This window comes from Pyrus communis, chromosome 7 (genome assembly GCF_963583255.1).
Source record: "Pyrus communis chromosome 7, drPyrComm1.1, whole genome shotgun sequence".
Classification (NCBI taxonomy): Eukaryota; Viridiplantae; Streptophyta; class Magnoliopsida; order Rosales; family Rosaceae; genus Pyrus; species Pyrus communis.
Genome location: NC_084809.1, coordinates 322,762 through 345,704, shown reverse-complemented (window position 1 = coordinate 345,704; position 22,943 = coordinate 322,762). Strand labels below are relative to the sequence as shown.

The following is a 22,943-nucleotide window of genomic DNA, read 5'->3' as shown; positions in this document are numbered from 1 at the left end:
TACAAGCTCAGGATCCTCCTGACTAGCCCACGTGAGCCGTTGGATTTTGATCCAAGAGATTTCCTGTTTGTAAACTTTAAATCAAAATCTAACAGTTCACGTGCTGATCAGAAGGATCCTGAGCTTGTGCTCAGGAGAAAAGCTCGAGGATCCAATTCCATGAACCACAAAATTGCAGACAAGAATCCTTCTACTATTTAGGCATCAATTTTACTGTATAAATTGCCTTTTTAGATGGATCGCTTCCAACTGTTAAGTCCTAGAGTTATACGCAAACAGCTGGGATTAGGTTCTTGAAAGAAGAAAATGAATTAATTAATCCAAAGTTTAATTGACAAGGGTGGTAATTAATGGGCATCTCCGCATCCACATGATAACGAATCTTACTGCAGCACAATGTGTATGTCAATTTTCGAGACAAGACCACACTGCAAGGCACAAGGTGGAGCACATTTAATAATGTGGCTTCTGCTCTTCCAATCTCTTAACATTCGCATCATTTTTTATTTGTGCGGTTATGATTAAGTAATGTAATATTTTATATTATTATTATTTTATATTTTATTATTTTTATAAACAAATTAATATAAAATATTGATGTGGTTTAACTGTGATCTTACAAAATAAGAAGGGATAAGAGTATATAGGAATTGGGAGAATGGAGAAGCCGGGTCCTTTAATAATATGTTTTCTTCAACTAGTGTTTTAACCAAACACACGCATCTCCCTAAGACATATTTAGGGTCTGGTGTTCTTCAAACTTTCAACTTCGAGGCCATTTGTTATCTCTGATGAATCGTGTAGTTGTGTTTGAAAACTTTTTAGAAAAATGTTAAAAGGAGATTCTTAAAAGTGTGATTTTTTATCGATTCTTATCCTCTTATATTTTTACTATAATATTTTATAATATAGCATGAAAATTAATATTAAACTGTGAGGTAGTAGATAATCACACTTTTTAAAAAGTCTTCTTAATGTTTCTCCTTATCTCATCCCTCAACCCAAAATTCATCACGGATGGTCGCTATGAGTTTGATTTTCCTAAAAGGTCCAAAACTCCAAAAACACTATTCACCATAGAAATCACTATTCCAGATGCAATTTGCCAATTTGAGATGCAAAACTGATAGGGGCTCGGTTTTAATTGGATAGTAATTTTTACGTACCTTATTTTACTTTTCATATATTTTTTAAAATTTTTAATATTTATATGCTCTTCCATCCTTTTGTCTTTACCTTACAAGTAAGTATTGAATAAAAGCAAATAAATATTAAAAATTAAAACGATGCGTGAGAGGTAAAATTTGGAATGCGTAAAAACCACTAGCTCTTAATTTCCCATATATGTTAGGTAGCAATTTGGTTAAAACAAAACTATTTCCTCAAAACCTAAACTAATTATAGTTTATATCTTGATGGAAATGATGTTACATGTAATGCTGTCAAATCTTCTAATATATACACCTCCAATTCTTTAAATCAATAATTACTAGAAACGTACTTTGCAAGAAGTCATGAAAATATAAGGTTAATCAAATAAATTTGCGAAATGTACAGTTTATATAGATTTTCTGTAGCCACAAGGAGCGTAAGGACAACAACCACAAAGTAGGAAAGTCAAGGAATATAATTAGCTAGGTTAGAACAAGAGAGTTCGTATTTAAGTAGGTGACTGGTGAACGAGACCAAAACAACATATAAATTATAAAAAATTTAAAAAATAAGGGATTTGGATCATCTCATGATCCTGAGCTTACAGAGCAAATAACATAGATCGTTAGATTTTGATCAAACGATTACAATTATTATAACTTTAAAAAGACCTCTTGTTTGTATCCGTTGGATAAAAAATCCAACGGTCCATATGAATTGCTCAGTAGGCTTAGGATGCAGAGATCAAGAGAGATCCAAATCCTAAAAAAAAAAGTCCCCCATACATGTCAGATTCAGCACACAACGTGTCACACGCGGGGCTTAACTAACAGTGTTAACTTTTCACTAACAAAGAAGAAAAGCTTGCTTATTGACCAAAAGCTAGGTGATTAGTCCTCACACGGTTGTGGACACAAAGACCCGTCAAAATAAAGCAGCAACCCAATCCTTTCCCGAGTCAAGGAAGGAGAAGAGCTTCCGAGTGAGACTACGAGTCAAGAGTTTCCTGGCACTGCACTGCACTGCAGCCACTACCCCTCTCTATTTATTAAAACGACACCTCTAGGTCTGTCTATGTATCTATATATATGCGTTGATTTCCTCACTCTCGAATCTGCAACTGCAAGCACACAACCGGCAGGCTTGCCAGCTGCCGCCCAACCCTTCTCCTTTTGCCTTTAACTTTTGAATCAACGTATACACATGCCATTAATTTCCTAGCTCTCTCCATCTCTCTCTTGTTGTTGCAGTAACTTTTGAATCAACGTCCACACATGCCATTAATTTCCTAGTTCTCTCCATCTCTCTCTTGTTGTTGCAGTTGCCCAACACTAACATATGTTCCTCCTCTCCCACACAACTAATTGCTTCTGCTTCAATTAAGCTAAACCAAGCTGAATCGTTCATCAGATATTAGATTAATTAATCCATCATATATATAGATAGAGAGATGGAAAATATTAGAGAAAACTATGTTATAAATGGAGGAGTGAAGATGCCAGTTGGGTACCGGTTTCGTCCCACGGATGAGGAGCTGGTGATTCACTACTTGATGAGGAAGGTTCATGCCGCCCCATTGCCTGCTTCCATCATTCCAGAGTTCGATGTCTTCGAAACTCATCCCTGGGGCTTGCCAGGTTAGTTTTGTTCATGCTTTTTTTATTACTGTTCTTGTTTTTCTCTCTGCAGACTTCATCCTTTAGTTTATTCATGTTTAAATGATATAAAAGAATATGGATGAGCATAAATCATTGGAAGTGTGTGGAAATCACTTTTCTTTTAATGTCGGAGTTTTATTCAAATTATAAAGCAAGGCTAGCTAGCTAATTGGTTCATCGTTATTGGGTTGTGCAGGTGATGTTAGGGAAAAAAGGTATTTCTTTTACAATGAAAATATGAATAAGAATGTTGGCATCAACAGCAGGAGAGCTGCAGGATGTGGGTACTGGAAGCCTATTGGCAAAAAGAAGCAGATTGTTAATAATTCTGAATCCAAGGAAGCCGTTGGGATCCGGAAGACGTTGGTTTTCTGTGAAAGGAAGCGCCGCCGTTGCCACCACCACCACCATAGGAGTACTGATACTACCACTCAAACTCGATGGCTCATGCATGAATACCGCCTGTTGGCTTCTCAAGCAAATCCAACCCAGGTTTTGGAAAAGGAATCCGGGAACTGGGTGGTCTGTCGCATATTTCAGAAAAAGAGAAGGCCTACTCAAAGAACATCAGATGATATGGGGGTCGTTTCTGAACGCTCATCAAACTGCAACAAGACTCGGAGATTAATGGGGGATTATATCTCTGCAGATGATCATTCACGACGTTCGGATCCTGATCTTACAACACTTTCTTCCCCATCATGCTCGAGTGACATCACTCGTGAGTTCTCTTCGAATGACAATGGTGAGCTAGACGATGATCAGGAGGGACACAGTGTTAGCATGCCGATTAATATTTAGCTATGTTATTATATTGATCACATTAATCTTGTTTTGTTTAAGATCAGTAGTACTATCACGATAGCTTTGGTTAAGCTTCCTTAATTCTGTGTAATTCATCATGTAATCCAACTCTTGCGCAACAAATTAAATGAGAATGGCCACTAGCACCAAGAGGCAAAAGGAAGAGGCATTCATATTGTTGTACCCTTCAATTTTGTAAGGCTCAATTATGAGTACGAGCATTTGATAATTGTGTTCTTAAAGAAATTCTAAATGGAACTTTATAGGTTCAATAACATTCCATCTTAACTTTAACCACAAGAAAACTTCAGTTATTGATTTTAATGACCTATATATAATAGGATGAGAAATGTTATTAACATTCTAAAAATTTCATTATAAAAAGACGTTATTAGTGGTTATTGCCAACCGTTTCTTATAGTATTTATTGGTTTAATTGATCAAAACCACCATGTATAACCATAGTGAGAGGAAAATAAAGTGGTGAAATGCAAAGATGGCATATGATTAGTTTCTGAGTAAATCTGGAGGTAGTTTTTCTCTTTTCTTATCAAAAGGGGCAAATGATTTCTGAGACAAAAAGATGACCCAATTGAATTGGGTATATCTATCCATCAATATAATGTGATGATGGTTAATAGTTTTATTCATGTAAGAGTACATAAATTACCAAGAAAGCAACAAAGTTTGCTGCACCAGAAAAAGGAATCCAAAGACACATAGGAAAAGGATAAGAGGTTTTAGTCTTGGTCCTTTTGGTTCTGGGCATAAATGAAAGAAGGTTCTTTTTTTAGTTCTATATTATCTAATCTAATCATGGCACGTAAATATAAAATAATCAGAAATATGTTGGTGGTGGCAGAGAGCACATGTGGGGTGGGGGAAGTCGCAGACTCGCACCCTTCTTTTTCTATACAATTCATAACTTAATACCCCATCCATAATATACAAGTAATTAAATGCCTCGCCTTATGGAACCTAGCTCGATGACTTTTTCACTTTTTTTAAGAGCATTTTTAAAGGAGATGTCAAAATATACATATCAATTATAACAGTAAAAAAAAAATCACATTAATATTTTCTAACCGAAGTGTCAAATCCTATGTGGTGATGACATGGATTGGCAGCAAAAGAGATTGCTATCAAATTTGACAGCTATTTCTGCTATGATGTGAGAATAAGCTTATTTTTGCTGCTTCACGTTTTCAACTTTTCTTCATTCAAAATTGTGAAAATAAGCTGTTTTTAAATGTTTTCCAAATATCTTTTCGAACTCAACTTTTTTTTTATACATACTTTTTATAAAAAAAACTTCAATACCAAACCAGTACTTAGTCTCTAATATATACAATAATTGGAATTTAAAAATGAACAAGATTCTGTCTTATTCAATCATGTATACGATCGATGATTAATTATATTGTTTAATTGATTATCACGTAATTAAAGAAGGGTGTTGGTTGTGTTGGGGAAGGGAACATAACAAAGCACAAAATGTTTTCTATGTACTTCCAGAGTTAGGATAACGCAACCTCTCATGGGAGCTTGAGAATAAGATTCCTGCTATTTATTCCTACAGCCTTTATCTTATTGATTATTAAGATTTTAGTTTACCATTAAAACCCATTGATACTATAAACCCTAATTTTCATAATACACTATGCACAGTTTTGAAGATTTAATCACAAACGTAATTGGAAGTGGCTAGAACGACACAGCATAAGACATGTGGGACGACTGCATAGTGGGCCACACGGGAATGCAAACTCATAGCGGTCAATCAAGTGCTGCAGCAAGACAAATGCAATTTTACTTGGTAATTCAAGCAAGGCAAGGCAAAGACTAAAGACTCAATTCGAGGTCAGTCACACATCAAGACAAAGTGATCGTTTGAAGAGAAAAAAAATTTAAATGATTAAAAACGTTTTTTATCAAAGTAATGGTAAGTCAGGTCGATTTATTAATCTTCATGACAATATAGATACAATGTTATTGTTATCTAATTATATAACATTAAAATGGAAAGATGAGTTTCTTTGCTTCGGTGATTTCCTTCATTCATGGTTCTCATAGCCTAATTATCATCTATATGGTCTTGTTTCCGATTGTAAAAGTTTGATCAAAGAGAATTTGAGCTACAATTTGCAGTATTGTCATAAAGAATGTAATTTTACTAGCCAAATGAGATTTAAATAGAAAGATAAATTTTCAAGAACTTGCGGAGCCTTTTATTTGTTTAGTATAAACTCTTTTCAATAACTATTTTGATATCGTTATAGTTAGATTAGTTGTTCTTTAATGCTTTTTTTTTTCTTTTTCTCAAGTTACCGAAAATAAGAGGAGTGGGGGCGGAATGCAGCGCTCGTGGCAGTAGTTGAAGGCTTAATTAGCAAGTAAAATTATGCACGTTACTCGTTTAGTGGCGTAGAAGGTGAAATTAATTAATCTGGATATGTGTGAGTGATCTGACATGTGAAGTGGGAATAGTCGTTGTGGTAGGCCAGGACAATGCATTCAATTCAAATATTTCCAGAAGAAACAGTTCATGATGTATCTTTCCCTTTCGCACAGAAATTTCCTTTTAAATTACCTATTAACTCTGTCTTGGAGAACATTCGAATGTTGTCAATTAAGAATCTTAAGCTAGGTTTTGCATCCAATATTCATTGGATTTAGGAATTTTCAAATCCAACTACGTAAGGTTTTGTGCGTGCACGTATATAACAGCCAAGAAAGAGAGACCTACTTGCATTTTGAGAAACCTCAGGAAGGTTTTAAGAGGCTTAACAAGAATGGCCCCTTGGCAAAAGAAAGGCCCATCATCACGTTTGCTGCAGATTTTTGACCGAATCCAAAAACACAAGCCTATTGGTAATTGAAGCCTCGTAGCTTAATTGATCCTTGACACAAGTTTTTTATAAACAGACACGGATACTATTTAGACATACAAAATAATATATTTGTGTTTTTTAATACAATAAAACACGTGTGTATGTGTAAGGTAGTAAGATACACTTTTATTAGAGAGTGCACTAACAAGTGTGTCAAACATGCAAGACAAAATTACATTTAAATAGTTATACGGGTCCAATACAAAATTAAAGACCAAGCACAAAGAGGGTTCTTAATTAATGGTTCTACAAATTAAAGTTATCATATAGCAGTAATAGTGTGAGAATGCGAGGATAAAATCTCATGTCAGTGAATGACTAAACTACACAAGGGCTTATAGGGAGTTGGATTTAGGGATGGGCAAATACCCATTGGTTATGGGTAACCGCAGTTATCCACCCATTTAAATTTGACGGTTACGGTTATGGGTAACCATTTAGATAAATAAATGGTTATGGGTATAACCGTTTACTCATGAAATTTAAATGGGTGGTCATGGGTATTACCCGCTGTTATAAACGAGTACCCATTTAACCGTTTATTTGAATATATGTAAAACTAAAAATAAAAATAAAAAAGTTTCTAACTATGTTTAGTATCCCAAGATATATTGGTTATAAAGGGCCATAATATATATATATATATATATATATATATTTATGCCTCACTTGAGAGAAAAATATAGTTGATAGAATGGGCTAATGTTTAATATATATGATCGAATGTGCTAAAGCATTAGAGTGTTCGACAGTTTTGTTTTTGAGTCTTTTGGAGCTTTAACCAATTCAAGATAATGATTACCTTGAGCATTTAGAAACATGTTATTATCATATGATGCGTACATATATATATATATATATATATATATATATATTATTAGAGTTGTTAGAGATTGAAGCGAAACGGGAGCCGTGTATTATTCTGTTTATTTTCTTCACTAGTATCAGGTAGGAGAAATGAACGTAGAGAGGGACAAATGAGGAAAACATGATTATTACTTTATGCTTTTCATCTTTTTGTACTACTCATACGATACAAGCATACGTCTCTTTTAATGCATGTAAACGGCTTACACACCAAAACAATAAAAACCAAACTTCTACTATTTAAGCAATATAATTTTGACTTCTATTCTTCCACTTTCCACCCTTAGCTATATGTGGTTGTTTTGTTCATGTGGGCATTCACACCAATTTCACAATAGAAATCATTACTTGAGTATTTATAGTCTCAACAACTACTAATGTTAGTGAGAAACCATTCAAGAATTAATTACAAAAAAAAAAAGGCACAACTTTGTATTACTTGTAGGGCAAGTAACCCCATTATTTATCTTCAAAAATGCACAAAGTACGGAGAAATATCATCACAGTAATTCCCAAGCCTATCTTTTCTCTTTATGCAGCTCCACCCTTCTCTCTCCCCTTCAGTTAAATTTAGGCCACAACGCATTGTTAAATACGCTCCTGACACTAAGCTAAGGAACTAAATGCTTGTTTACTACAGAGCCATTCACAATGTTCATCAAACAATCCAAATAATCTATAAAACATGGTTTCAATTTCGATATTTTTTCAACAATGATTGCATGAAACATTCACCATGAAGCATGAACTCTAATTTTATGTTTTTTTTTTCTTTTTCAAATTGTAGATTTAACTTAAATTTATTGTTCTTATAATTGTGATGAATTGAATATGCGTGAATAAGAGAAGAAAAAATATGGGATTTTTCAAACCCTACACGCATAGCATAGGAGCCGCAGCCTGAAGCCGCATTGCCCGAGCCACCAAGTCGTTCCTGCTCCAAAACTCTAAGGTCTAAAATAAAGCTATTTTACATCACCTTTCTTATGGACTTGGGCTGCTTGCAGTCGATCCGCAACCCAATTGGACATATGTACCAAACCGTCCCACTTGTTTTTTTTCTTCTTTTGGGCCTTGTTTTATTTTTGGTTCGCATGAAATAACAAGCCCATGGGTTAGGCCTTATTTTTTACTTTTCCTTCTTAGCCCAATAATTGAATATATAATCTATTAACCCATTTACTTCTCATTTGTTGCCCAGCAACCCAACAACCACTATTTTGGGCCTGCAAGCCACGACAACACCATATTTTGGGTCATCACTCATTCTTTTCACACATAGGTCCCGAAACTATTCCCGTTCACTACATATGTATATTGTGTTTGTTTGCAGGTATCATGAAAATAGAGTTCGTACTTAAACTCGAACTTGAAGTTTTGAAAATAAGTGCCATAGAAATTCGAAGTTTCATAAAACAATACACCTGTAAAAATCCAGAGTTCTTGTATGTGATTTGTTAGGATTATATGTAAATGATGCTTTTAAAAACAACTGTAAAATTTAGTTTGTACAAATTACTTTATTGTCCATAATTTTATTTTGTGATAGAAGACAAAAAATGTTTTTTCACCCTCTTATAGTTGACAAAAAGAGTTTCATTAATATGTAGTTTAAATTAACTTCTTCCTTACAAATCTGTTATGTGTAAATAAACTAACTTGAAATAAGTCCAATTTTATGGAAAGAGATCCTCTCCGAATCCCTTCCACCAAATCCACCAAATCAATCAATCTAAACCTTTGAAATTTGATTCAATGGCTACAAACAGGGGGCCCCTTTAAAAATTATAATAACTTTAGCCGTTGGACTAAATTTCAAGGGTTCGAATTAGGTGATTGGGTGGATTTAATGGAAGAGATCCCTTTCCCAATTTTATGGCCTAACAATTAGATTAGTCCAATTTTTAGTTATTTTTTTATTTAGGTCCATGAATAGGACTCCATGTGTCAGCAATTTTTGTTGTGAGGTCGATACTTTGCATTGTGATTACTATTTTACTCTATTATAGCTATTCAATGGAAAAAGAAAAAAAAGAAAAAAAAAATAGAAAATGATATGATCGGTATTTTTCGAGCTACTCTCTTTGAAAATAATCGCTCAATAGCTAGCGACTATTTCTTAAAAAGTCGCTATCTTCATACCGATCCCTCTCTTTTTTATTTTTTATTTTTTCAGTTTGTTTTTTTTTTGTTAATGTTTTTTTTTTTATTTCTCTTGTCATAACAACAAACTATCATATTCATGGTTTTCAAAATATATTTTTTTCCGTGCAAAATATATTATAATTCATTTTTAAACATTTGTAATCAATGATTTAAAACCCAAATTTAAAGATATTTTTCTATTTTCTCACTTTAAGAATCAATAAAAAATAGTTTTCAGGACCTAATAATCAGTAGGATCCAAAGGTTTTGCAATATTTTTCTTAATTCCAGCGCAAAATATTTCTTAAAGCTAAAAATTTCTATTTTTGTTGTTCACAAAAAACTATACGCTACAAGCCAAAATTAGAGTCATTATATTTGCACCACATATTTCCTAAAATTAATTTAGGATATTTCCAAAATTTCGGACACCTATAAATCTCTTGGGGGGCCTCGCTATCAGTTATATTATTTTTCTATTTTTTTTTGCAACTCATGTACCCTATTAGTCGGCATAAACCTAGATTTCAGCTGATCTTTTACAATCTAAATTACCTATCATATAAGTACTTTTGCAGTCTAAACTACATGTCATATAAGTACTTGTACAAGCTAAACTACCTATCATATTATAATATTAGTTGGCATAAACTTAGATTTCAATTGATCTTTTATAATCTAAACTACCTATTATATAAGTACTTTTACAGTCTGAATTACCTGTCATATAAATACTTGTACAAGCTAAACTACCTATCGTATTGTAACTACCTATCATGGTGGAATAAGTAATTTTACATGATTCTAACAGTAAGATGTAGTCCTCCATCTTGGTAATGTTAAAAGCCCCCGAAGCTAACACAATCAATGTCAAAAGCCTCTTGAGCAATTACTTACATAAGACAATCAATGTATAATGATCACGAATCATGTAGACTGGAATCATGTAACAAATATTAGCAAAAATGAAGCTTACTGTTGTAAACGACTCAACGAAAACATGTAAAATTACTTGTAGTTCTCATAGCTTCATGCAAATTCAAATTCAAATTTGGATACTAATCTGTAGGAATCGCGAGGAAAATTGAAAACAGGAGTCGAATAGAGTTTTTGATGAAACGACGAGATTTGATGAGTAACTTTTATTTTTTATTTTTAAATACAATGATATATTTTACACTAAAAAAGATGAGAGTTTTTTATGAAATGATGTGTAACTTAAAGTTCCATGTTAATTCTGGAAGAGTCATGATAAAACATTCAACGACAGTCAGTACAATTTTGTTTTCAAATTATGGACACTTTAATTGCTCTATTTATTAGACCCTACCTATGACTGTGCAATACATTAGACCCATATCAAAACATGTGGATCAGGATCCTCTCCTGAGCAAAGGGTGAAGATCCTCCTGACCAAGCCCATTAGGCCGTTGAAATTTTATCTAACGGCTACAAATAGGGGGCCCCTTTAAAAGTTATAATAATTGTAATCGTTGGATAAAATTTCAATGGGCCGATGGGTTTGGTCAGGAGGATCCTCATTAGGGATAAGCAAATACCCATTGGTTATGAGTAACCGCAGTTATCCGCCCATTTAAGTTTGATGGTTATGGTTATGGGTAACTGTTTAGATAAATAAATGGTTATGAGTATAACCGTTTGTCACATCCTGGCTCGGGGAGGACCACTTCCAGAGCCCGCTCCACCACCGTAGCACGATATTGTCTGCTTTGGGCCCCGACCACGCCCTCACGATTTTGTTTCTCGTGTGAGTTCCCAGAAACAAAATCGTGAGGGGGTGGTCGGGGCCCAAAGCGGACAATATCGTGCTACAGTGGTGGAGCGGGCCTGGGAAGTGGTCCCCCCCGCCCGGGATATGACAATTTGGTATCAGAGCCTAACCCTGACCGTGTGTGTGCCGATGAGGACGTCGGGCCCCTAAGAGGGATGGATTGTGACATCCCACATCGCCTAGGAGAGTGATCCTTATATGTATATTCCCATATCTACCTAGCATGAGGCCTTTTGGGAGCTCATTGGCTTCGGGTTCCATGGAAACTCTGAAGTTAAGCGAGTAGCGCATGAGAGCATTCATAGGATGGGTGACCTATTGGGAAGTTCTCGTGTGAGTTTCCAGAAACAAAACCGTGAGGGTGTGCTGGGGGCCCAAAGCGGATAATATCGTGCTACAGTTGTGGAGCGAACACGGGAAATGATCCGCCCTGGGTCGGGATGTGACACCGTTTACTCGTGAAATTTAAATGAGCGGTTATGGGTATTACCTGCGGTTATAAACGAGTACCCATTTAACCGTTTATTTTAATATATGTAAAAAAAAAATAAAAAAAAAAGTTTCTAACTAGGTTTAGTATAGTTGATAGAATGGGTTAATATTTAATATATGTGATTGAATGTGCTAAAGTATTAGTGTTCGACAGTTTTGTTTTGGAGTCTTTTGAAGCTTTGACCAATTCAAGATAATGATTAGCTTGAGCATTTAGAAATATGTTATTATTAGACGATGCATACCTATATATATATATATATATATATATATATATATATTTTTTTTTTTAATTGGCCTCGAGTTTTCAATAAATATTTGACCCCAAAATTAGAAATCGATTAAATGGCTTGGATCGATGAACATATGTTTCAAAATAAAAATCCAAATATTTATCTAATCAACCTTTTAGCAGACTGATGTGTACTTACATATATATATATATATATGTGTGTGTGTGTGTGTGTATACAAGAATATTAATTAATCTACAACCATGCATGATTCTTGTAATAGATTGACCGTCAAATAATTGGGAGACATCGCATATATTCATAAATAATATTGCCATTAATATAAAAATACATGTTAAATGTACTTATAACGGTATTTAATAGTTAGAAAAAAGAAAATTATGAGAAATTTCTTTTTAATTTTCAAGTTGTTAAAAAAATAGGTAGACGAGTAAAAAAAAAAAGTAAACGGGTACGCGGTTATGGGTAAATGGATATGCGGTTATAGGTATGGTTAACCGTTTATAAACGGTTATGGGTATAAGTATACCCGTTTATGTAAATACCTAACGGGTAAACGGTTATGTGGGTAAAAACTTAAACGGTTATGGGTAAATAACCATGGTTAGCCGCCCACCATAACCGTTGCCCAACACTAGTTGGACTACTTCCTATATTATCAATTAATTTTAGGGTAATGCTAAGCAAACTAAATTTGCAAACTAAATGATGTGTCACCAATGAGAATAAGCACGTTTATCAACGTGTAAGTAATAATCCAATTATCAACTTCCATATTCTTTAGTTTTTAAAACTTTGTCTACAAATTTAGTTTCATTAGCATTACTCTTAATTTTATAATGCAACTTAAACTTTCTTCAAATAACACGTATATATAGACGCGTGTGTTTATGAAACAGAATTATGAATTAGTTAAGCAATTTACGTAGCTTAGTACGGCATGCCCATCCCTCTGGACCTCTGGTGCAGGGTTGATGGTTAATTATGAACGTCCTAACCCCGCAACATTCGTTTCTCCCTCATTTCAACTCCCGTGAATATTAATTTTCTCATTTTCTTTCTAATTAATTTCCTTCACGTCGGACAGCGTACTCTCTTGATCGACCCGTTTAGAGTGGATCAATTTTATTCACTTATTTTGATTTATTAATTCCAGGCTGCTGATCAGATTAATGATCGCTCTCTCCGCAACACCATCTTGATTGATCTCTCTTAAGTTTACCGTTCATGTCTCTCCTCCTTGTGCATCGATACCTATAGGCGCAGCGGCCTCGTCATAGTCAGCCAGCCAGCCGCCATGGGTTGCGGCATTTCAAGGTTGGATCGACTCGCAAAGGAACGGGACATGCATGACAATTATACCGAGGAGGACGACATGAAAGAGAAAGAGAGATTAGGGCGGCTGGAGAAGGTCAGAGAGCACACAAAGGAGAAGAAGCAGCTGCCACATGCACATGCAGCAGCGAATAAGGGAGGCCGCCAATATTACCAGGGCGGCCGTCGAGATTTTGATGACGATGATCGTGACCAAATGCTACCCAACGGTGGTGAAAGGGAGGGTAGCTTCATTAATTGTCCGCGATCCCCCAGTTTTAGGGACTATTGCATTGACGACGACTCTTATGAAGAAGATAGGCGCCACACCCCCATCAGCGGTATTAGTGTGTCTTTATGTCTAAATAATATCATTAGTTAATATTTTAACCAATTAATAATACATAAGCATTTTGCAGGTGATGATGCTGATCATATTAAAGATCATGCAGCAAATTCAGCGGAATATCGGGATACCAACAAGGTAATTGATAGCTAAAAGCACAAACCCTAGCCGTTTATATATATTGCTTAATGAATTGATTAATTATTAATTAAATCCTAGCTAATTTACTTTTCTGTTTTGCTTAAACATATTAATTAATCAGGTGCTGCAGGGAATATCAGAGGATGATGAATTAGTGAAAAAAGAGAGCAAAGGGAGATCACGAGGAAAATTTAGGGGTGCGTTATCGAAGGGCCAGCAAACGAAAAGAATTAAGTCCTACTTGCATGTCTCCAACTGGCACCACCACAACAATCCAATATCACCGTCACAAAGCCCCCAAAAGATGGTTGCTGCTGGAAATTGATTCGTTCGTTCGTTAAATTAATCTGCATGTACATGCATCATGAGTATGTACCATATCAAATTATTAATTAATGATGCATGCATGCATCATATTTATATAGATCAGCTTTCCCTCCATTTCTCGATCGAGATCTCTCTCTCTCAACCCCAAAACATGTCTAGTCGCAAGGGTATACATGATTTTTGTGATGAAACCCGATATTGATCTTTTATATATCGGACTTATATTTCTTTCATGTAATAAAAGTTCATCATGGTACAGAGTCTCATTATTTTCATAGATATTAAGAGAACTATGCACGATTGTGCATTCAGATTGACAATTTGTCATGCAGATAAAACCACAAAACCCTACATGCATGCATGCATTGGTGCTTACCCTCAATCAGGGTTTAACTTTGCACCGACCACTGCAAACTTTGTGTCCTGACTTCTAAGGAAAATAACGTATCACAGGGATCTCAGGCCATGCTTCAAAAGGCGGCTAGCTTCATTTGAAAATTGCTGCTCCTCCGGGATCCATCTTTGATTTGTGTTTCATCTCGTCCCTCAGCACTTCCCTTTAATTTCCCCCTTAGGCTTCAGGAAAACGTAACACGCCTTTTCGAATTTTGACCTGTTAAAGTCTTTATTCAAACGACAATAGTATCTTCCATATATCGCTTTCATTTTCTTCATTTCCCCACTCCTCCTATAAATGCAAAGGCAAGCTAATGAACAGTATAAACTGAAAAAGATACATCTCACTAAAGAAAGGCCATTTGTGTCTTCAAAATTGCAACTATACGTTTATTTTGAAGAACCACATTTTTGCTATATGATGAAAAATGATAAACACATGTCAATTTATCACATCCGTTGTTTTTGTTTGATTTACTTAATTTAATGACTATAAATAAAAAAATGCATATGAAAAACTCAAAAGAACGTGCGATATCAGTTCCCTTATCACGTATGCTGAAAAGCCAAAAGGCCCTTCCTTGAGACGACGAGAAGTATATTTATATGTGCATGTGTATGTAGTGAACAAAGTTATTAAGTTGCCCTAATTTACTTGTGAAGTTTCAAATGAAAGTCCCAATTGGTCCAAAACCTTTTCAATGATTGCATTGTTTCCCTCCCTTTTGAATACAGGATCATATAAGTTGTATTTAATGTGAAGTTATCTGAAATGTCCAAGGCAAATTGGCAATGGCAGGAAAGTTTAAAAGCATACACCGTCTTTATAGATTAGAAAGGGGTACCTATAGATTCTGGTCACATTTCCCGATCACTGTGGCATTAGGTGTAGTCCAGCATCAATTTACACATGGAAGCGGTCCAAATGAGCTAAAGGATCTAACTTTTTCTGATTTGCTTTATGCAAACGAACCTTAGCATTAGGTTGTTGTACTCATGAACCAGTAATTGTGGTTTACTGGTTTTCTAACTACATCTTTATGAATTGCATGTATATACTTGACACGAGTTAGTGACGGCACAAAGAAGACAATAACAAGGCTTATCATTCATGTCCGACATGTTGAAGTTTCACCGTGTTATGAAGAGGACAAGGGACTAGAGGTGGCTAATCAAACATCGAGTTGTTAATAGGTACCTATTTTAAGACCCATTTAGAAAATATGTAAACACCACAATTTTGAGTGGTACTCAAACCATTTTTTGATGAGGACGTTATTGAAACAACACATTGAAAATCTGACCAAAAAAAGAAAATTAGACAAAAAAAAAAAAAAAACTAGTGATGAAATTGGATCAGTAAGCAATGGAGTCAAAAGCCAAAGATTGATGAAGAACACATCCACTTTTGCCACTCACGCGTTAATAATACAAGAAAAAGAAAAGACATCCAAAGATTGAAATATGCGGAAAAGAGAGATGGAAAGCAAACCGATGCTAATATGAAGCACATGAAAATAAAGTCAAATTGTAAAGTGGCTGAAATATAAATGATAAAAAATATAGTAAAATTAAAATCATTTGACATTCATCCCATTTATACACAACTTTACACATCCAAAATAGCATAGGGTATAACGTGCATTCAAGGATGACTTACGTCACACAACAAAAAAAAAAAGTTTCTTAGGTGAAACAAAAATCAATTGACCTCATTTGGTAAGCGATATCTTCAAAATCAGATCTAATAATTCATTAAGTAAGTGATCTTATATCTAATTATCTAAATGTCAAGTGAAGGTTATTTCCCCTACTGGCCTTTTTCCTAACCATAATGTTCCATAATTTTTATAGATACTCTTATTGAATATAAACTTTTTTTTTTTTTTTTTTTGTCAAATCTTATTGAATATAACTAACATGAGGATAAATTGTTTGACAAAATTATGAGAGGCAAATTAAGTGGTGTGGACAAGTGATGTAGTGAATAATAGTCATTATAATTCTCTTAAATCAAACCATACACTTACTTTAGTCTTTAACTTACCATCTGTAGTGGAGTTACAATTGTAATCATAGGATACTAATAAAGGCATCAATTACATACAAGAATGTTCTTTTAAGATGTGCGGTCATATGAAAATAGTTACTTTAGTTATAACGGATTAAAAATTGTTATATATATACACACACACACACACATTTAAGACACTTATTACTCTTGTTGGCAACCAAAAAATTAAATTTGATGTGGTAAATATAGATTGGCAGCCCTCATTTTGGTATTGAAATTGACCGCAGTTTCAAATTTTTCTTATTAATTGTAAAACATATTATATTATTGTTTTTTGTTTCATAGCGTTTATTATAATAAAATAATAATTTAATTTGATAGGATAAAAAGTAAAATTTTAAAGATGAAAAAATGTCACATAATCGATCAAATTTAAATTTGACCTCTCTTTGAAGATAGTATATCGTCCGCTCGTTCACCAAGTTGAGGGGGGGGCGCAAAAACGGTAATTTGAGATCAATGAAGCTGCAGATCTGAAGAAAATTTTCATTATGACTGGACATCACGTGTTTTTATGTAAATAATGAAAAATTTTATATTTCACGTTATTAAAATTTTAATACATATATCTCATAATTTATATAATAACATGTTATGTAACAACTCGTTTATCAATTCTACTGAAAAGTCTCTTGCAGATCTGACCCACCCACCGGCGCGGTCAAAGTAGGATAGTTTTCGTCTTAGAACCGCTTCTCCCACGTCATCAATATCTGACTTTGACTGTCATCCATCCGCCACAACTAAACGCCCGCATGTCACTTTCACCCGCTACTCTTTTGTCTCCACGTCAGAATTCAGCCCATCACCCTAGACAGGCGGGCAGTGGATTTTTCCACCACTGTCCCATTGCTTGAAGCTACTCGCATCGAGATTCCGGTTACCAAATTACCCTTACAGTAATACGTGTCTTTTTGTCAGTGCGCGCTTTTTACTCTGGTAAATGACGTGAGGATGATCCTTCTTTCCCCTTCGCTTTTGCTCATTCTTTCTTGTTTTCCCTTTTTTATTTTCCTTTCCCACTCTCTCTCTCTCCCCCTCTCTCCCCCCCCCCCCCCCCACCTCTTCGTTGATATGCTACAAGTCGTTTTGTATGATCCACCGAGAGTAGCTCCTTCTTCCTCCTCCTCGTCCCCCTTCTCGAATGTCGTTTGAAGCTGCAGAGTTAATCGCAGTCGTCGATTTGGAGTCGAGCGTCTTTGAATTTCCAGGGATTTGAGTTTCACACTGTGAGTCGCTTTGAGTCGTCGTCCCGGTCATTGCGTTAGGGTTTTTCAGAAAAAATGAAGACCTCGCTCGGCATGTTTCGGAGATTCGAACTGCAAAAAAACGATGCCAAAGATAAGAGAGACATTCAACCATTGGCTCAGGTCGATGAGCTCGCTCAGGCGGCCCAGGTACAGTTTTGTTTTATTTATTTCGAGTTTATGAGTATAATTTTCTTTAGGACCTTCTAAAGAAGCTGAATAGTCTTTCTCCAGCTAAATAAGCGAATTCAGAGGATTTTTTCTGTTTGCTTGAGGAAAATTTTCATATAATAATATTTACTCCGGAGTTGTTAAATCAGTGATTTAAGCTTTGCAGCTGCTCTTGAAAATTACTGGATCTTCGCATCGTGAGTGGATGATTGATTTGACTCTGAATTGTAGCTAGTTTGCGTGGCGGCAGATATGATCATGGAGGATTAATGGATCCAGAAACTCTATGTTTCACACTTAATTATGTTGTAGTTTGCAAACAGTAGTGCTAATTACGGGAAAATTTAGTTGGTGAGAACTTGTGTGCATTTTGCAGGACATGCATGATATGAGAAGTTGCTATGATAGCTTACTCTCTGCAGCTGCCGCTACAGCAAACAGCGCATATGGTGAATACTCTGCTTACTTTCATTTGTACATTAGTTTTTAATTTGATAGATACATGTTTGTATTATTTCAATAACGGAGAATGCCCAAGTTTGTCGACTTCACTGAAATGTAGAACATGGTGTTATGCCTCACATATCACACACCTATCCACTCTAAGACACTTTTGACATATTATAACTCCTTCACTAAATCTTGATAAGAAGAAAAGTTATGCCTTAATCTTGCAAGGACTGACTAATAGGGGCAGCTTGACAGCTAACATTCTACTCTTCTACCATTCACCGTGAGTTCAAATGCTTATTATGAAGGTTGGGTATTATTTGAGGAAATGACAACAAATATTGGTAATTCTGAATTCTTGAGTTATCTACAAACCATATGGAATTATTGGAATTCCAAATGTTAATTTTATAAGATTTAAATTTAAGATAATTAACTCAACGCCATAGAGTTCTGCCCTTTGACCTAATCTGCAATTTCAGAATTCTCGGAGTCACTGCGTGAAATGGGTGCTTGTCTACTGGAAAAAACTGCATTGCATGATGATGAAGCGAGTGGTAAGTCAACCAAAGTATCTGACCCTGGTTTTTTGTGGGATGGAGGTGGGCAAACCTTCAAGCTTCGTTTTCTCACCCATGGCTAAGGTTATCGGGAGTTGAACATAACATGTGTATTATATCCATGAATCTGAGTTTGGTGATTTTTAGTTTTTTAATGAACATAGCATTTGTATTATATCTGTGAATTTAATTATGAAGATTTTTCTTTTTCTTTTTGTGAGTATTGAGGATTTTATGATGCATATGCCTTGTACTTAATTGGAATGCAGGTAGAGTATTTCTGATGCTAGGGAAGGTGCAGTATGAACTTCAAAAACTTGTTGATAGCTATGTGAGTTCTTACTGTTGTTTTGTGCACATCATGATATCTTTTTAATCCCTTCCTTTAACTGAAATACCTTCACCTTAACTTTGTGTTAACTAATTGCTTTCTTTTCTTCAGCGCTCTCATATATTTTTGACAATTACAAACCCATCGGAGTCACTTCTCAATGAGCTTCGGACAGTTGAGGTTTGCTCATGTGGATTCTCTTATCTTATTTGGTACTAGAGGTTTTATCAATAAACCCTCAATCGCCTTGCAGTTATATGTTTCTACCCTAGAGATTTCTGCTGTAATTGATTATTAAGTACTCTAGCTGTGTCACAAATCAAAAGGAATTTCAAGTTCCTGTTGCATTCAGACCTGCCCAAAATAGCATGCTAGGCATGCCCAAAACAGCAGTGAGCATAACATGCCATGGGCTAGGTGCAGGCTTGGTAATTGGTTTTTGTAAACTTTAAACTGTAATGGTGTTTTGGAGATGTTGACTTTATTCAGTGAATGGAACCCTACCCTTTTGCACCTCAGACGGATTTTGTCTAGGTTCCATTTCCTTTGTTTTCACCTAGACGCAGTGGCTGTATATATTGTTCTCTGTTCCTTTGGTTTGTATCACTGAATTTCCTTTCTTGTTATCTTATGCAGGAAATGAAGCGACAATGTGACGAGAAAAGGTCTATTCCCCTCTCTTTAAACTTTTTACTCATTAGAAGTAAACTTCTTCTGAATTTGGTTTGGTGTATAAATCTTCAGAGAAGTGTATGACTACATGGTGGCACAACAGAAAGAAAAAGGGAGGTCAAAACGTGGAAAGGGTGACGGTTTTACTTTGCAGCAATTGCAAGTAGCTCATGATGAATATGATGAGGAGGCGACATTGTGTGTCTTCCGATTGAAGTCTCTGAAGCAAGGACAGGCTCAAAGTCTTCTAACACAGGCAGCTCGTCATCATGCTGCTCAGGTTTTCTTTATATCTCCAACCAATCATAAAACTTCAAAAGTCTCGTTCTTCTATTAGTTTGACTCAAAGTTAGCATTCTTGTTCTTTGAATCAGTTGAATTTCTTCCGGAAAGGACTTAAATCACTTGAGGCTGTTGAGCCGCACGTTAGATTGGTTACAGAGGAGCATCATATTGAATACCAATTCAGTGGACTTGAAGATGATGGTGGGGATGATGTTGAGGATAATGGTGAAAATAGCTATGATTCTAATGAAGATGGAGAATTGAGTTTTAACTATATATCAAGCAAGCAGGGGATTGATGTCACCTCCGCATCAAGGAATTCAATGGAGGTGAGGTCTAATGTAGTTAGGAATTTATGTTGTTTGTTTGAGGCACTATACTCTGTTTATCATGCGGTGGTAAACCTCTCAAAGATTGTACTATAATCTATCTACTGGATTTTGAATTTCCCTTTTCCGTATCAGTGACATTTAACTTCATCAACATTATGTACTAGTTTTTCTTAATGATTATAATTTTCAAATTTTAGTTATGCTGATATTGATCCAAGTGCCAGTACTGTTGGTGGTTTCAATTGTTGTTCAACATAGTGCTCAGTGTGAACTTTTGTCATTATGGATTTCTTTGTCATATTTTGTTCGTTCTTATGATCTAGCAGCTCATTTCTCAGGACGATGAAGTGGGACTTTTGTCTCCTATAGCGACAAGAGTGGAATATGCAGATGTAAGATTTCATTGCCTTCTGAATGGTAGATTTGAAACCAAACTTCGAAGACATAAATGTATGCCCTTGAACTCCAAATATTGTATTCATAATTCTTTTTCCTTGTAGATAAATCTAGATAGAAACCAATGGGATATGAGGACCTCAAGTAGAGAACCCAGAATAGGCAGCCACTCAGCCCCAATTTTTGCAGAGAAGAAGTTTGATCCTGCTGAGAAAGCTAGACAACTGCAGGCAACAACAGCACGGAAGTCTAATACGTATGTACTGCCCACACCTATTGATCCAAAAGGTTTGGGTTCTTCAAGAACAAGCAGCGCGGTTCCAGGAACAGGGCCAAGTAGACGCAATCCAAACTTATGGCACTCTTCCCCATTGGTAGAGAAAGATCCTGGTGATGTGTTGAATGCATCTGGTACAAAAGCTCAGGTGGTACAAAAAGAGAGCAATGTCAATAGTACCTCCACCCAACTACCTCCTCCCCTGGAGGGACTTGCACTTCCACAGATTGATACGTTGAATGCATCTGATACAAAGAAGATCAAAAGATATGCTTTCTCCGGTCCAATACCTAGTAAGTCGGCATCATCAAAGCCTGTGTTATATGCCAGTGGTCCCATTGCATCAACTGAACTACCGCAACTAGTTTCCGGAATGCTGTCTCATTTACCAAATCCCCAACCTTCTTCATCTCCAAAGGTATCCCCATGTGCTTCACCTCCCCTTGTTTCTTCACCCAAGATAAGCGAGCTTCATGAGCTTCCTAGACCCCCCGGTTCATCATCTGCCAAGCCAACAAATCCCAGTTCATCAGCTGCCAAACCAGCAAAGTCCTCGGGATTTGTTGGTCACTCTGCTCCACTGGTTTCCAGAAATCAAGAACATAGCATGCCAAATAAAAACCCTTCAGTGGCATCAAATGCAGCATCTCCACTTCCAATTCCACCATTGATAGTTCCCCGAAGCTTCTCCATACCTTCAAGCAGTCAAAGAGCAATGGCATTGCATGTAGCAAGACATTTGGAGTCTCCTCAGGTTCCAGGCAAGGCTGAAGAAGTTGCTTCACCTCCATTGACGCCAATTTCCCTATCGAACGTCAAACCAGTATCAAATGTTTCTGAAGTGGCCTCTCACTCTAGTCCGATTCGAGGTTAGCGTGCGTTTTTCAGAATTTTTCCTCACCAGCTAATGTTCCCTTCTTCTTAGAAGTTAGAACTAAATTGCTCCAGCACGGGACATATGTATGATGGGGGGGTGGATGTTGGAACAGTTTGTGCTTCATTCTTCTTGCCATCTAATTTATTATTTGTTCCACTAGGGTTGTGATCATATGGCAAAAGCCTACCTATTTGTCAGTTGCATCCTGCATATAATTTACAGATTCTCTCTTGATTCCTGCTCGGTCATCTTCACTATCCACAGCCGAATGATAATTCTTATTCTTAGCAATTCTGATTTTTGAACATCTTCAGTGCATGCAGGTGGGAGCTGATATCATACAGATTGGTGAAGCAGTGAATTTCTCGGGTTTCCTCGTAAGATTGTTTCGGGTCTCATTTTTTTTTTTTCATTTAGGTACAGACAGCTCTGTAAATATGTTGTTTAGTTTCTCATCCCAACCTTTAGTCTCTCTTTGTTGTTGCTTATGATGAGAACTAAACTCTACGAAAGTCGTCTCTTTGCGATGTTTCATATATATTTCTTCAAATGAAGAATTTTGTTAATCACCAGTGGAAAGGTTTTTGCGTTCGTTGAACCTGCGGAAACAGGTAAATTGCTGATGGTTAGAAAATAAAATCCACAAGCTTATACTTGGTAGTCTAAGTGCACATTTGTTTTCACCATAGAGAT

General features: G+C 35.8%; 3 protein-coding genes across 8 annotated transcripts; all 3 read left to right on the top strand.

Moving 5' to 3' along the window:
* Positions 1–2,138: 2,138 nt before the first annotated feature.
* On the top strand, positions 2,139–3,889 carry LOC137739916 (NAC domain-containing protein 83-like). Its single transcript, XM_068479662.1, has 2 exons — positions 2,139–2,789; positions 3,007–3,889. Exons 1-2 carry the CDS (start codon positions 2,603–2,605, stop codon positions 3,609–3,611), a joined length of 792 nt encoding a protein of 263 aa, XP_068335763.1. The 5' UTR covers positions 2,139–2,602; the 3' UTR covers positions 3,612–3,889.
* Positions 3,890–13,138: 9,249 nt separating this feature from the next.
* Positions 13,139–14,430, top strand: LOC137738797 (uncharacterized). The gene is made up of 3 exons (XM_068478271.1): positions 13,139–13,709; positions 13,788–13,852; positions 13,977–14,430. Exons 1-3 carry the CDS (start codon positions 13,352–13,354, stop codon positions 14,178–14,180), a joined length of 627 nt encoding a protein of 208 aa, XP_068334372.1. The 5' UTR covers positions 13,139–13,351; the 3' UTR covers positions 14,181–14,430.
* Positions 14,431–17,707: 3,277 nt separating this feature from the next.
* LOC137739183 (uncharacterized protein At2g33490-like) lies at positions 17,708–22,822 on the top strand. 6 transcript variants are annotated; one of them, XM_068478723.1, is made up of 11 exons: positions 17,708–18,049; positions 18,447–18,519; positions 19,003–19,077; positions 19,350–19,411; positions 19,523–19,591; positions 20,048–20,076; positions 20,156–20,363; positions 20,458–20,697; positions 21,039–21,092; positions 21,201–22,242; positions 22,565–22,822. In XM_068478723.1, the coding sequence occupies exons 1-11, from the start codon at positions 17,936–17,938 to the stop codon at positions 22,582–22,584; spliced, it is 1,986 nt and encodes a 661-aa protein (XP_068334824.1). In that variant the 5' UTR covers positions 17,708–17,935; the 3' UTR covers positions 22,585–22,822. The 6 variants fall into 6 exon arrangements, with proteins under 6 accessions (XP_068334824.1, XP_068334823.1, XP_068334822.1 ...); XM_068478722.1 differs by having other exon boundaries at positions 21,027–21,092; positions 22,574–22,822; XM_068478721.1 differs by having other exon boundaries at positions 21,027–21,092.
* The last annotated feature ends 121 nt before the right edge of the window (positions 22,823–22,943 follow it).

Excerpts from the sequence above, each read along its gene's own strand:
- LOC137738797 (XM_068478271.1), top strand. The coding sequence starts at position 13,352 with ATGGGTTGCGGCATTTCAAGGTTGGATCGACTCGCAAAGGAACGGGAC. Across the intron at positions 13,710-13,787 it reads GCGCCACACCCCCATCAGCG|GTGATGATGCTGATCATATT; the intron begins GTATTAGTGTGT and ends AGCATTTTGCAG. Across the intron at positions 13,853-13,976 it reads AATATCGGGATACCAACAAG|GTGCTGCAGGGAATATCAGA; the intron begins GTAATTGATAGC and ends TTAATTAATCAG.
- LOC137739916 (XM_068479662.1), top strand. The coding sequence starts at position 2,603 with ATGGAAAATATTAGAGAAAACTATGTTATAAATGGAGGAGTGAAGATG. Across the intron at positions 2,790-3,006 it reads TCATCCCTGGGGCTTGCCAG|GTGATGTTAGGGAAAAAAGG; the intron begins GTTAGTTTTGTT and ends TGGGTTGTGCAG.
- LOC137739183 (XM_068478721.1), top strand. The coding sequence starts at position 17,936 with ATGAAGACCTCGCTCGGCATGTTTCGGAGATTCGAACTGCAAAAAAAC. Across the intron at positions 18,050-18,446 it reads AGCTCGCTCAGGCGGCCCAG|GACATGCATGATATGAGAAG; the intron begins GTACAGTTTTGT and ends TGCATTTTGCAG. Across the intron at positions 20,364-20,457 it reads CTCGTCATCATGCTGCTCAG|TTGAATTTCTTCCGGAAAGG; the intron begins GTTTTCTTTATA and ends TCTTTGAATCAG.